Source organism: Psittacula echo (assembly GCF_963264785.1).
Source record: "Psittacula echo genome assembly, chromosome: Z".
Classification (NCBI taxonomy): domain Eukaryota; kingdom Metazoa; phylum Chordata; class Aves; order Psittaciformes; family Psittacidae; genus Psittacula; species Psittacula echo.
The window spans coordinates 97,478,530-97,494,553 of NC_137742.1; the positions used below are offsets into that span (position 1 = coordinate 97,478,530).

Here is a 16,024-nt window from a genome sequence, read left to right on the forward strand (position 1 = left end):
TTTTTTTGGTTAATAAAAATCTCCTTTTCTCATTATAACAGATATAAAATATACAGCCTATTTGCACATGGTTCCTCTATTGAAACAGAAGGTATAAATTTTTCACACTTAGCCTCAAGGCTTGTCTGATAAACTATTACACAACTGACATTATAATGTGAATTAAAAAGACAAAGACCATGTTCCAATTTGCATCTTGTTTTGAACCAGTTACCCAAGTGGCATACAGGAAAGAAAGTAATTGAGGAGGTGGCCATTACATTGATGATGATATGAACTCTACGTCTATACATTCTCCTGTGGTCACATTTATTCCATACCCTTTCATTTCCTCCTTACTACTTTTAAGGGCATGACTGTTCAAGAATGGGCTGCATTTCTCTGGCAAGAGCATATACAGCAGTGACACCCTGAAGGAAAAATGATTTTTTTATTCATTTTGACCACAGCTTCTCACATCAAGCTTTGAAGAATAGGAGACAAAGCTTGAATTCAGTTGGATGGGGTGTTTTGTACCACTTCTTAGTATATTTTCCCTACAAAATCAACTTCTGATTTTGTAATTTGCATGGGTGGTGGTTTTGTAAAATGAGTCACTTTGTTGTTCTTTACTTAATTCTATCTAATTAGGATCTATTCTATTTGGCAAGCATCCAGTAATTAGTCGTATATTTATGTAATTGTTAGTATTTAGTATTTGTATAATAAATATGCCTAGAAGGCAGTCCATTCAGAGGGCAGAAAAGAAAAAGTACATTATTTTACTGAATACAAAGATCTTGCTACTGAGCCAAGTGCAGAAAGTAAATGAAATGCATAAGTTGACCTGTCTAGTCCAGAGAGAGTTTGCATATCCTAAAATTATAGGATATGCATACTTGGTAATCAGTGCTGATTATAGAGGGAGTGAAGATGGGCCCCTGTTTTGAAGTGAGATAATAAGCCAGCTTGTTAGGCAGAGATAAATAGGAGAACTTCAAGAAAAGGACCAGATGTCTGCCTGATGGTGTTGAAGAGGGAGAGCTAGCAGGGAGCAGGGTCCTTGAAGGTAACATGGATGGACACGTAAGGAGGTTACAGTGAATCAGCAAAGCAGTGGTAGCTGTCAGCCCATATTAAGATAGCAAAGTCAGATCACCCCAGTTTGGCCTAAACTGTGGGCTCAAGTAACCAAACTTCATTTTTGCTGTAGGCTAAGGGCTATGTACATTCTCGAGCAGTAACTGTAACACTATACTAATTTTTGTTTACTGCATCTGATCCTATAATAAGAGGTAAGTCAGGAATAAAGTCTTATCAAGTGGAGGTTTGAAAGGAGTTAGGTATTGCAGTCATAAACCTTAAAAGAAGCTTCAATCATAATCACTGTATGTTGATGAAAGTACTCTGCTGTGTTCTACAAAACGATGGACTGTCTTGAACCTGATGACTGATTGTTTTATTCTCTTTACTTTTTAGAATGTAATAAATGACATAGTAGTTTTACATTGCTTTCAGAAAAACAGAACTTTTGGAGTTGGTTTGTGTTTTGCTAGGAAACTTTTGTTCAGTCTAACCTAAATTTAAAGCTAAAATCTAGGTTATAGGGAATAATAAGATAAAAATGTTTCATGTAACCTTTTTGAACTTATCAATTCCTAACCTTGCTTAACTCTGTCATGTCACTTCCTATAACATTTTCATCTATTATATGGCCCTTCTGTAAATTATACAGTATTCACCCTAATAGAGATTAAGAACTTGTGATCAAAGCATAGTCTACAGGAGTTTTGGTTAAGGAACTATTGAGTTCAGAATAGTTCAGAATACTTTTATATAGCTTGGTTACAGGTTTCCTGTATTATTTTGGACAAGTCATTTAATCACTGTGCCTGTCATTGTGCAATGCATACACTGCAGACATTCTTTTAAAACATTTATCTGACACTCATATATGACATAAATGGCATCTATTAGCAGCTCTCTATGGGTTGGTAAAGACTGATTTTCAAGAGTGCTTTATGGCGTCTCTTCATATTCTTCTGAAACTCCTAGTTAGAAAGCATGTTCAAGTTATTCTGCCTCTCAAGGAAGGAAATGGGGGAACCCAGTCTAATGACAGCTGTAGCTAAAGCGTTGTTGTACCTTTGATACAAGCCAGAATAGTAAATAAAAACAAAGGTAGTTCAGACTCTATTCTACACTGTACATCTCCTTCTCCATCAACTTTATCTATCCTCTAACATTAAAACTTCCCTCTCTGTACTTCAGTTTTTTATTTTTAAATGAGAAAAATATTTTTTGTAAAAAATCAACTTCATCTTACTTTGTGCTTGTCTTCTGCTAACATGCAAGAAAAAAAATATTTGCTAAAAACTTCAGAGTTCTAATGCTGTCTGCCTGTCAGAACTACTTGCTTCAAAACTTTGTATTAAGAACTTAGCTTTTTCTAGACTAAAATTCATTTTCTTAATCTTTTTTTTTCTTTAGTAACAAAACATATATCTTTGTCAAGGTTTCTGTTTTTGTTTTTTTGTTATTGTTGTTGTTTTGTTTGTTGGGTTTTTGTTTGTTTGTTTGTTTTAAGCATTTTTTTCATGATCATGGAGAGGTTTCGGCACATTAAGATGTATTCTTCTTTGCCAGTAGAATTGCCTGGTGTCTTGTAATACTTTTACTTGATCCTGCTTCATATTTTTATTGCAGCTTCCGCCTATGAACATCATTTGTACTTTGTCAGACTCTTCATGAATTAGAAGACAACAAGAAACAATTTTACCTTGATATGGAAGTTGTTCTCTTTTAGCATAGAGATGCATTATATATTTGTACCTTATAACTTCTCCACTTGATACGAAGAGGATGAATAAGATGTCTTTCATTTTGTCAAAAGCGTATTTCATTTGTGACTAACAAATGTTTTACTATTTGCAGAATCTCCCTCCTTGGAGATAATCAAAAGCTGCCTGAACAAGTTCGTGGGCTCTAGGTAGCTGTGCTTGAGCAGGGAAGTAGACCAGATGACCCCCAAAGGTCCTTTCCAATCTCAACCATTCTGTGATTCTATGAAAACTCTAGAACACCTTATCAACTGATGCTACAGTTCGCAGATATTTACCAATATAATCACTGACTTTGTCATATTACTTCAGCAGTGAGGCAGAATTCAAATGCTGACACCTTTCCCTGGCTCTTTCTTTTTTCCAAGCTTTGTGTTGTGTTATGCAATGTATATAGCAAAGTCAGGGTCTTGAAGTATGTCCCGGTCTTGAAATTTAAATGCATGTGCACATGTGTTCCTGTGGCTCTGATTTCATTCTCAGGAACCTGGGTAGGCTGCCTAATGTTTGCATGGTTTGCAGAAGTGTTCCCAAGAGAATCTGGAACATTTCATTTGAAAACGTTATACTATCTATTCCACTCTGTAGACAGGTAATTGGGCTTTTTCCACTTCCTGAAATTCCTTCTGTGGATGAATTTTGCTGTTCTGTGCATTTCAAATGAGCGTTAATCTTCGCCATAGGAGACATGTTCTCATTGAGAGGTGCAAATATAACAACACATTATGTGTATACTTTGGGTGTAAGACAGAGGTATAAATTACTGCCATTAATGGCCTAATGATAAAAAATTGTTATTGTTATACGTAATCTGCATATCTGAATGTCTTCAAAAAGTCATTATCATGCTGCCTGTGTGCCCAGGGGCATCTTATACCATAGCATTTCAGTCTTTCAAATTACAAAAAGCTAATATAACTCTCAATGACATTTACAAAAATGCATAATGGCACTACTTTCAGTTCTCTCACAGAAATTATTCTCAGTGAAGTTAAAGGGAATTCTGTGTATACTAGAAGTGCAGGATCTGGCACTTTTTTAAAATCAAAGCCACGTTTTCTTCTTACGTGGCACCAGCTCAAGAAAATGTTGAATAATTTTATTATTTTTATTTAATTTATTTTATGACTTAAAATACCTCAGCCAATGTAAATTGTTTTTAACTTTCAATGCTCTTTGGCAGATAGAACATATGCTAAATTTCTTCTTATAGTAAGTTGTTATGTCAGATTTATAAACCCCTGAAAACTGGCATTTTGTAGTGGAAGTGCTGACAAGACCTTTATAACACCAGCACAAATAAGCGGCTTTCCAATAAATGCTGACTGTTGTATTTATAGCCTGGTGGTTGCTTTCTGCCACTATATTTCAAGGTGAACATTATAAAACAAAAAGTAATAGCATAATAGAAATACATTGTTATGGCTTGAATTTGGTTCTGTAACTGTTATAACAAAACTTAAACATGGTTAATGTGTCCAATTCCAGATTCAGTTTTAAAGGACTGTTATATAGTCTACTGGTAAATTGTTTTAAATTCTTGCCATGTGAATGCTTATGTTCCATAGAGTATCGGAACAGAAATGACAATTATCATAGCATGGAAAAGTGGATGTAAATTTGCTTAGTGCAAAACTTTCTTTCAAGAACACATCACATTTAAAAACAGTATGTTCCTGCTTAAGTTTTATTTTTCTTACTATAGTATTCATAGTTTACATGATAGAAAGATTCAATTCAAACATCTGGGACTGTCTTCATAGACTCTGAGCTTTCCAGACCCTAGAAGTAAGTCCCTGAAATAAGAATTGAAGGATGTGTTTGAAGTGAAGGTGAAGAGCATAGGATGGAATTCTTAGAACTTTTCCATCACCTACCAAGCATACTATAAATTTAATTGAATCTGCTTGAGATTTAGCATGAGAGACGTAAGAGAACCCCAAATCAATGTAATGTGTAAAACTGTAAATCTCACAGTGACCTAAGGTGCTTAGTTACATATCTTTCATTTTTTTCCCCTCCTAGAGTGCACTTGTATGTATACATTCATAGAAAGAATAAGAGTAAGAATCCATTATCCCTAAAGAGAAATACAGATGTCAAAGCTTTGGAATATTCTGGGTGTTTATTTAACTTTGCAGCATTTTGTTGGAATCTGGTAGCATGGTAATGGAAAGTTCTTGATTCAAATGCAAAATATAGTCACTATTTTATCAAAGCAGTATAAAGCATAATATTACTTTCTGAAACTTTTTGGTTAAAATAACAAGATAATAGAATTATCTAGAATATGTAGATTTCAAAAATGATCCATCAGTCTATTCAAATTGCTGTGTTAATAATGTATTTTTAATGCTAAGCACATTTGACAGCCATTTCATCTCTCTTTCTAAACTAGAGCTTGGCAACCTGCATTAATTCTTACACTTTACAGATGTAACAATCAATGCACATGCCATGTAGTGATGTGATCCGAATAAAGTAAAGCATGTCAAAGCAATGTGATTATTAGTAAACAAGTTTGTGGATGGCTTATTGAATACAGAAGAGAAAAATGAGAGGCAAAAGCCAGTGCTGTTTTAGCATATCTTACATCTTCACTGGCCTGAATTTGCTTCAGATTATGGGAGTGTCAATCATAATGGCGTCAGAGGGTGCAGAAAAGATAAACGGGCGTAACAGCAGAGTGGATGAGATTAAAATCAGGTCTGTTGGGTACAGTTCAAACAACTGTGGAAACTGTGTAGCAGACCCAGAGGCCAGTTTCTTGGTTTGACTTGCCTGAAGCATCTGTAAATTAAAAATAGAGAGAGGTAATTAATATCCTAATTATTTCTCCATCCTGTTAACAATAAAACTAGTATTGTTTCAGACTCAGTGCATGCTTTACATCATCATTTTTTCAGCAGGGCTTTTCTGTCCTTCCTTGAGTGGGTTAAAAACCCAGGTACAAAATGTAAGAGTTGGTGCTGGATTGTAAGTGACCATATAGATATGTTTGATTACCGCTCTGCTGGACTAAAGGTCAAAGGAAAGTTTTAGAATACTTAAGAGACAATTATCTAAAGTTCAGACTTTTCCAAAGGAATAGAACTAGAAATTATACAGACTGTTATCTAAAGTTCACAATTTTCAAAGGAAAAAGGCAGGAGGAAATTCTTATTCCATACTTGGCAGTTAATTTGTCTGGGCTTTTTATTCCATCAAGAATTTATTTACTACAAGTTCTGCATCAGAGTAGTATTAACATGATTATTTCACTTTCCAAGAAATTTTAACATGTGAGAATGATGTATTCTTATGCATGATTAAATATTACTTTGCTCATGATTCAAAATTCCCAGCAGCACATTTTATTTCTGAAAAGAAATACATGACCTGGAAATGTGTTTGGTTTTATATTGATCAGTTAATTCAGCAGTTCAATTCAGGCATAAGCTATTATTATTTAGGCATATTGGCAAAGAAAGAAAAAATAATCATGATAAAAATATGTGACATTTTGCAATTCTTCTCTTCATAAGTACATTTTCTCCTATGAAATACTTTTTTCCCTGTGCTCTTACTGGTATTTTAAGGGATTCCAGAAAGTCCTGGTCTCTAGAAAGACTCATTCGAGTGTTTGCTAATGTGACATAAGAGCGTTTTGTGAATTGCCATTATATATGTCAGTATGGCATGTGACTTATTATGGTGCAGAAGAGACAGTTTGATCAGTCAGCTGAATTTTTATAGCATAGAAACTTTTTCTTTTGAACCTGATGTGTGCTATCAAATTTGATAGCAGTCATCAATCTGCTTTTTTGAAGACATCACAAATTTTTGACATTCACGAAAAGCAGGTCAGTTTGAAATACCTGTGGATGCTTTAGTGCCCATATGGTTTGACTATCATAAATCAGGCAAAATATACTATAAAAGTGGCCTCTTTTATTTTCAGATTATTTTATAAGCCGCCTACTTGAATAGAACAGTTATGCCTTTACCATACAGATTAGGCAAAGGGTCATCTTTCTTGCAAATTGCTCTTAACAGGATTTTGTTTGAGACAGTTATCAAGGACAAACTAGTATATGTGTAAAATACTGCACATGACATAGTTGTATATATATTAGCATATACACATTTATGAGTTCCCATGCAAATGGGAATAAAAATGACAGGTTAAGTTTATTTATGAAGCAAAATTATTATACTGATGAACAAATAGATTGTTTTTTCGTTTACTAATGATTGGCAGATTTATAACATGCAAACTCAAAATTGTTCCCTTTTAGTCATGTATTCCTTCAAAATGTCGCACAGCTTGTGGCAGAAACAAAAAAACCCACCCTTTGTTACATTAACACAGGTGTATCTCCTAAAGCATTTAATTCCATTCTCATTGAAGCAAGACACTGAGGCTTCCAACTTGGACTTAAGCACAGTCTGAACCATATAAATCCATTTTTCAGCTCAGAGCCCATCTATGAATAGTGTTCTTTTACAAGGTGAACACTGGTGGGAGTATGGTTTAAGTTACCACTTCTGTTTTGTGTACTAGCTCAGAAAGCAGAAAGGAGGTTATGAACATCCTTTCACACTGCTTTTCTGATTATGAGAATAAAAAAGAGATTTCAAACAGTTGAGTTGACAGAGAGATATCACATGTGGGACTCTGAATTGTTGTGCTGCATTGGTTGGTCTTGTTTTGACACTACCAATCTAAATATGTGTTATTTGTAAATTCTTTCATAGAAAGGTATGTATTATTGAGTAAATATGCAAAGAATAATGATTAAGGTATTGTTTATAGCTCAGGAGTGTATATAGAGTTGTTCATATCTTGGACAACTTTATTAGTCCCTAAAATAGGGATTGGAAACTTCCCTATAGTCCACTATTTCTCTGTTGTTAGGTTTGGATTTTGAAGAAAACAAAATATACCAGTATTAGTACAGATCTTTTGAAAATCTGTTTTCAATGCTGCAAGGCCTCCAGTATTGAATAGTAAGCATTACAGGAGACACGTACATGCATTCATAGTTATGCAAAGAGCTGAAATGCAATCTTAACATTCTCCAGAATGTTCTTTTGTAACGCATTTGCAGATGACTGCTTAATATTATATAGCTAACATTTCCCAGAATGTCATATGTTATGTTTTTCCTGCCTGTACTTTGGTTGTTTCGATTGAAATCTTGATGAGGATATCTTAATTCCTCAGTTATTTCAAGTTTTTATGTGAGAATAGATGCCATTTATGAACTGAGAAAGGAAATGAATAAGCTGTCCTTGTCTTTTCGTTATCAAAAAAAGCAGGGAGTATCACAATAAGGACATTCTTGCTGGTCTTCTATTTGTGCCAGACAACTTGGTGTTACACAGAATCTGTTTTAGATGAAGAACTGTACACGAAAAGGTGTCTTTAGTAAACATGAAGAAATATATATTTCTGTCATTCTAATGTTTCCAGCTGCAAAGCTTCTAATTAAAATTCTTTCTTCATGTAAGTAAATACATCCAGCATAGATAACAATTTCCACCACAAAGTCCTTAATACCATTAATGATTTGATCTTTCTGAGAACATTATAAAAAGGATAGAAAAAGAAAGACAGCAAAAGAGCTATGTAGGTTTAAGGTTACACAGCAGGGAAGTCCACTGATCTCAAAATATTAAAGACTGTGAGGGAATTAAAGAAACGCAATAAAGTGTGCAGAGAAAACGACACTTGGATGTAAACTGACTGCTTCTGGGTTTTACTTTTGTCGTTTCATTTTATTGTCTGAGTTAAAATTGCAGCATGCATTATTGTACAAAAGGGAAGATAAAGAAGTTTACCCCTGCCTGCTAATTTCACATCCAGATTGATGCTGATGCCATTAAATTCTTTCATGTACACTAGATCCAAAAGTTGCTTCGTATTATATTTACTATTTTTATTTTTTTTCCCAAAAATCTTCCATCCAAGAACCTCAAAAGAGATTAGGGGGTCTTGAGAACTGTTTGCAATCTGCAGGAAGCAGCTGGCCCTGTGATAAGCATGTCGTTGGTTGTGGTTATTCAAACTACTTTTGTCTAGAAATCACGTTGGACATCTTGTAAAAACCTTCTGCATTGTCCTACTTTGTTCCAGAAGTGAAGGAGATATTCTTATAACAGTCTCTTTCATAGTTTTTTCGCAGATCTGCTTGTAAACGTCAGAAACTGACAGTCATCCAGTGCTTTAAATGACTGATCTGCTTTTATGTTTTAAAAGGGTAAAAATGAGCTCCAGGTCTAAATTGTAATTATATATTCCTGGAGCTGTGTTTCTCTGACCCTACACTGATGCAAAAATCTGTGATGAGCTACAACAATTATTAAGATCACTTATCTGACACTATTCCTTAAGCCTGCAGGACACAATACAGCTGCTAGTCCTGTTAGTCCAGTTAGTACTGGACTACCATCAGCAGTTAAATGGCATTTAATAGGACTATGGCATTTCAGTGGACTTCTTCAATCCCTTCCCCACATAGAAGGGTCCGGAATTCAGGTAGGTTCATTTTGACCGAGAATGTCAAAGGACCTCTTGAATAGAATATACCTCACTGACTATATATATATATTTATATACATATATAAAAAAAACTTGCCTGTGGCAGGTTTCCTCACAGCTTTATGAGCAGAGAGGAGTTCTTTTTTTCTGCGTGTAATTTTCCTTGTTTTGCCAAAAGAAACATGAAAAAATAAATAACCTGAACAGCACTATAATGAAGGATCAGTGGGTTAATTGGAAAGATGAGTGAAAAGTGATTGTCCCCTCTCCTGCTGAGCACCTGCTGCCAAGTTAATTCATGCAGCAGTGCTGTAGGTTGTTCCTGGAGAAGATTCCTGCTGTTTTGTCAGCTATGGGGAAGGGGAAAGTCCACAGAGAGGAGAAAGAAAATCAGGTAACTTGAGTTTATTGCTAATCAGCTGCTAGGATTTATTTTCACGTCCTAGGAAACAACTAAAACATCAATGGGAGAGTCGTTGTTCTTCACTCAAGAGTCACATCTCCACCAAGGTATATTTATTTTAGGACACAGCAAAGAAAGGGAAGGACTTTGTTACTGAACAGAGTTCCCAGGGCAAAACTGAATACTTGCCATCCATTGGCAAAACAATTTGGTCATTTCATTTTGCTTTTGCTAATGACTGCTTCTGATTGATAGTTTCTTTCTGGGCACAACAAATTCAACTTTAGTCTAACACAGCAGTTTTTAGGGGAAAACAGAAAATAATATCTGTAAAAAAAAAAAGAAAGGTTGCTCTCTTCTCTCTTTGTCTTGCATCTCTTCTTACATAGTAATGACTGTTCTGCCATTATAACTTTGTTTACACTTAAATAGCTCAGGTAAATGTCCCAAATGTCTTGTGTATCTTTTACTTTATCTCATTTCTTTTGAACTTGAATAAATAACCGTTACTGGTACCAGGTACTTTCTTATACTCAGCATAGCTTCACTGGTTGGCAAAATGAGTGCCTTACTTCATCTCTCCTCCCTCCTTTTGTTTTTCCTGCCCTCTTCTATTTGTCTCTTTATAATACTCTTCCTTTTCTACTTTGTTTTACTCTCTGATTCTGGCTTACTAGAATTTTCTGAACCAGGCAGAGCAGCAGTGAGCGCATCAGAAAGGTGGAAGGATCTGAAGCTGTCCCCAACAAGAGCAGCTTCTTTTCTTTTTTTCAATTTCTTCCTAAAGCAGGTGCTTTATCTCTTGCATATCTGTAAAGGGCAGGGATGCTCAGGCTCAGCATATCAATCATTTCCTCCAGCTGGGACAGAGAGGGGCTCTACCAAGCTTACAGGAAGGAATAGGCTGTATCAATTCAGATTTCTAGAGCACAAGTCACTGTGTAATATAATTGTAAAAGTCTCTGGAGTTCTGAATAAATGACTACAGATGTGACACTTCTGAGTAGGATTTGTTTCAGAAAGAAAGAGATGGAAATTGAGCCCCACATAGGTTTTTTTCTCCTTTGAAAGGTTGAAGCAAAAGGATTAAGGATGCAATTTATGCTCAGATATTTTTAATTTTGCAGGAGAAAGTCAAATGATAACAAAAGGATAAATTTATTTTTCTTTATCTGAAAATGAGGGGGGACAGAGGTGCAGAGGAGGAAAAAAATGCTATCAGATAAAAAACTGTACATTCAGACATTCCAGTAGGTGTGGTGGTCACTTACTTTACCAAAGTTTACACCAATATTCAGGAAAACTTAGCTACAGTATAATTTTACTAACATAACCTTTCCTTTTGTTCCTTGCAGCTCAGCTAGAAAGCAAGTATGACACTGGAAGTGGTTTAACTTGTACACATATGTGCTTAAATCTCTGACATATTCAGCCAAGAAAGAGTGCAATTTTTGCTTAATTCTAAATGTGTGCTACTTGTTAACTTAAAACATACTTGACTTTTTCCACTGCATCACAGTAGCATATATGACACTGGGTGTTGTCAAGGAGTTTGGTCCTATTTGAGTTGTCAGAATTCTTAAGAACTTATACCTGAACTTTATCTTCAGTAAACACATCTGCTTCCTTTAATTTTAAAAAGGGCACAGGGAAGGACTAGACTATTTATTTAGCTCCAAGGTGCCATCAGTTTTGATGTGACTGTTTCCAACTTGAATAGATAAAAACTCCTGGAAAAAAATCATTAGGAATCCTTTTTGTTCTGCAAAGGTATTACAAAGTGACCATATTTATAGTGCTTTATAAAGTAGTTAATTTTAGGTTGATCTTCATGAGTTGCATACCCTAAATGCTATGAAAAGAATGCTGAAATGGTTACATAATCTGCAATATAAATTATAGTAAGAGCCTTTCTAGGCTGTGTAAGAGTGATAGCTAGGTGATTCCATCCTGGAGGGCAAAATTAAAGACCCCGAACTTCAGAAGGAGCCTACCTGAAGTTCAGTTTCTTAGTCACTGAATGGGAAAACAAGCTTGCTTGCTTTCTCTTGCATGACACAATTACCCTTGTAATTACAATTGCCCTTAAACACCAAATAGTCTTTCTTCACCTTCTGTTTTGTGGCAATAATGAATTAATTGTAGGAGTTATTTACTGATTGATATCTTGACATAGACTCAGGACATGATAAAGTTCAGTAATGCTTCATTCTGTAATCACTATATTCTATAACTACCTCTATTCCTTACTAATTTGCCTTTTTACTAAGAAAGACTTATAAAATACTGCATTTAAAATTGATTTATTTTTGGGTGTGAAAAACGTCTTTACAATATTTGCTTCATAAATATTTTCCCCTTCTTCCTGCTCTGCATCTTTTTCTGGCTTTTGTACTTCATAGAATGCCAGCTATTTTGAGCATACATATGTCTTATGTTGGGGCAGTGATAAATGCTGCACAAATACCATGGACTGTCAGTGATGTTCCTGGTGATCACAGTTAGTACAAATTAAATGTTTCTAAACTGTTTCATATTTTCAAGTGAGTGACCAGTACCAAGATCAAAGTAGATACAAAGCCTTCTTTGAGTCGCTCTGTGTGTCCGCATTTGAGGCCTTGGGTGGCATGGTTTAGTGTGGGGTGTCCCTGCCCCTGACAGGAGGGTTGGAACTAGATGATCTTAAGGTCCTTTCCAACCCTAACTATTCTATGATTCTATGCACATGTTATCAGGCACTTCAGGCTTTTTTGAGTTTAAATTCCAGAATAGGGTCTTTGTTGCATCTGTCATATGAACTCTGCCTGCCTTCCAAGTCTTCTCTCCCTTACGCCTGCCATATAATTCTCAGCAATTTCTTTACTTCCATGGAATAGCGTTTAGTGATTGATTCCATGTGCCCATTTTATTGCATAAAACACCAAGAGGCTTACTTTTTTTCATGATATCTTTGGAGAATTAACTTTGGTAGCGCAGAAGAGATATTAATGAAAGGAGTGACAATCTCCTTTTCCCAAATATGATGTGCAGCTTGATTTTTAAACTGTCATCGGATCCCTCAGTATCGCACACACGGGTTCCTATTCTGCATGCGTCAGAATCTTTGCATTAATTTGCAGTGTTATTTTTGATGAAAGAACACAAAAAACAAACTAGTACAAGTCAACATGCACTCCCTTAGCATATAAATAATAAAATTGAATTAATCTTTTTTTTTTTATTCCACAGAATAAAGCAGGTAAAAGCTAAAGTGAATATTTAAGTATGTAAATAAATTAAAATGTTTTGCATATTTGACATGCTCACTAATCATGATTTATACCTGAGCCTTGTGGCACACACAGGATCATTAACAGTTGACAGTAGTATGTTGTTAAATGCCTGGAATCTGTAATTCTTACAATTGTACACAATAGAATGTATATGATTAAGTAAAATCAACTTGTAATCATTATGATGGTGAACTGCAATCTGAGTGAGTGTAAGAGGTTCAACTGTGTAACTTTATGTCTGGATAGGAGGCCATATAGTCAGATGCCTCTATATGTTTGTAAAATTCAGTACCTGCATGCGTGTGCAGAGGTAAGAATGTCCTGTACTCATTTCCGCTCACTGCCTTCAGAGGGCACACGTTTGGTCTGGTTTAGTTTGTTGTATTTTCATCGAGGCCTGATAAATGTTAGTCACCAAAAATTAGGCCTACAACTTCTAACTCATTCAGCTTTTCATTTGTTTGTCTTTATATTGCTTATTATTAAAAAGAATATAGCAGGACAAAATATTGTGCAGTCTGTATTTATAATTGATGGAACATTTGTTTAAAATTATGAATATGTTTTATTAAGTTTGGGTTATGTTAACCTTTAATTTCTGTCTTTGTTGTACTGGTTGAGTTTTTATGACTTTGTGATTTGAAACAGTGATGAATCATGATGGGAGGACATCTATAAGGATGCATACAGTGCAGAAAGTGAGGGGTTACCACAGGACACAAGAAAACACATATGGTGCACTCATTCATCTGGGGCACGGGCAGCCAGACAGAAAGGGGAAGGATTTGTATGTCACATGCAGCTGGTATAATGAGTATAACAAAGTGCATTTGTGTTTGTGTATATGTTTTCTGAATTCATCAAGAAAAAGCCATGGGTTTATCAATTATTCTATGTGATGAAACGATGCAAATTTTCCATTTTACAGATAATACTCTCAGCATAATGGCAAAGCATAGTGGATTCAGCCGGCAGAAGCAAGAAATATATCTACTGCCAATCATAATCAGTGATAGTGGGAATCCTCCAATGAGCAGCACTAGTACTCTCACCATTCGAGTCTGTGGTTGCAGCAGTGATGGTATTGTCCAGTCGTGTAATGTTGAAGCATACGTACTTCCCATAGGACTAAGTATGGGAGCCCTAATTGCAATATTAGCATGCATCATTCTGCTGCTAGGTATGTATCCATTTCACAGCCTGGTGTTCAAAATGTTTCTGATTCCTGGGTGGCTGGAAATAAGCAAGGACAGCACATAGAAGGACATACAGTCTAATGTCAGGACTGCATCTCTACTGTGCTAAGAACGGAACAAAAGCCTATAAAGCAAAGTACCAATCTCAAGTAGTATTACACACAAGTTACATAATAAACAAGCATGGAATATGAATTTGAAAATCTAATTGGATACCTGATGGAAAATAGATTTGTTGTATATTCTAAGATGTGCATGAGTTTATTCTGGATTGCAGTGGTATAACAGACATTGCAGTTTTACAATATAAGAAACACTGTATATTTTAATAAAACATATAATATTTGTATACAACGTCAAGTGAGGGAGAGAACAGTGAAGGAAGAGACCTACTTCTGAGCTTTGCAGCTTCACATTGTAGCTGAGATTTACATCAGTAACTGAGATTTCAGCATAAAACTGCAAAACCAACAGTGTAACCAATTCAGAAATTTTTATGCATCTCTCCATGATTCTGAAACTGATGTATCTAAGCTCTTTCTTTCTCCCTTACTGTCATATTCTCTTTTCAGTTAAATAATGTGAGTCTGTTTCAACGTGTAAAAAAAAGGCACTGATTTCCTGCTGTCATCAGGGCTATGTTTTCAGAAAAACACCCTCTGATTTTGGAAAACTCCATCCATAAAGTAGATCATTATAGACTATGTTCAGTGAATGATGATAGCTTTACTTCACCTAGGTTTGTAACTTTTCCAAAGAGAGAAGTTGTTGCTTAAATTCGAGGCTCAAAAATGGAAGTATGTGAAATCTCACCTCTTACATAAAATTGAGCTTCAGATGTAAGCTTGCAAGAGAAAACTAGAGAACTAACCAGAGCTTCTGGTAAAATTTTCATCACTCAAATAGGGATGATGTTATAGGTTTTTCAGCTTTTCAATACCTTTATGACTCTTATTTTCACAAAAAGCAACCTATCACCTTCCATAACTGTGCTTAACATGTAGTGCTTTGATTGGATTTTTTCCCTAACCAGACTGTGATGCTCTTTTTGCAGTCATTGTAGTGCTGTTTGTAACACTAAGAAGACATAAGAATGAGCCTCTAATCATTAAAGATGATGAAGATGTGAGGGAAAATATTATTCGCTATGATGATGAAGGAGGTGGAGAAGAAGATACAGAGGCTTTTGACATTGCGACTTTGCAAAATCCGGATGGAATTAATGGATTTTTGCCTCGTAAGGATATTAAGCCTGATCTTCAGTTTATGCCCAGGCAGGGTCTTGCACCTGTTCCTAATGGTGTTGATGTGGATGAATTTATTAATGTAAGGCTTCATGAAGCCGATAATGATCCCACAGCTCCACCATATGACTCTATCCAGATTTATGGCTATGAAGGAAGAGGGTCAGCGGCTGGTTCTCTTAGCTCATTGGAGTCCTCTACATCAGACTCAGATCAGAATTTTGACTACCTCAGTGAATGGGGTCCTCGCTTTAAAAGACTTGGAGAACTTTACTCAGTTGGAGAAAGTGACAAAGAAACTTGACAGGGGATAGCAAACTTCTTCACTGTTGACTTAATGATCATGTAATATTCTAGAGCCACTGCTGTTAGTTAAAACTAATGTGGCTTTTTGTTTTAGAGGCAAGTTTAGCGCAAATCATCTATAAAATCAACTACATTGTAATGTTGAACCAAAAAAAAAAGTATATGTTAGGAGGTTAAGTCTTGTGGAGTGTGAAGTAAAGTACGTGGAGTGTCTATAAGTCTTTGGATATTTGATATTCACTTGACCACTCTAAATATGGG

General features: G+C 35.5%; 1 protein-coding gene across 1 annotated transcript in view; it reads left to right on the forward strand.

Moving 5' to 3' along the window:
- CDH8 (cadherin 8) overlaps nt 1-15,761 on the forward strand; it is a gene marked incomplete at its 3' end in the record, with an annotated part of 134,313 nt that extends 118,552 nt beyond the window's left edge. Inside the window, exons 10-11 of the mRNA XM_080636559.1 lie at nt 13,946-14,197; nt 15,268-15,761. Of these exons, the coding sequence (XP_080492685.1) occupies nt 13,946-14,197; nt 15,268-15,761 (746 nt within the window). The remainder of the gene's footprint in view (nt 1-13,945; nt 14,198-15,267) is intronic.
- Between the last annotated feature and the right edge of the window lie 263 nt (nt 15,762-16,024).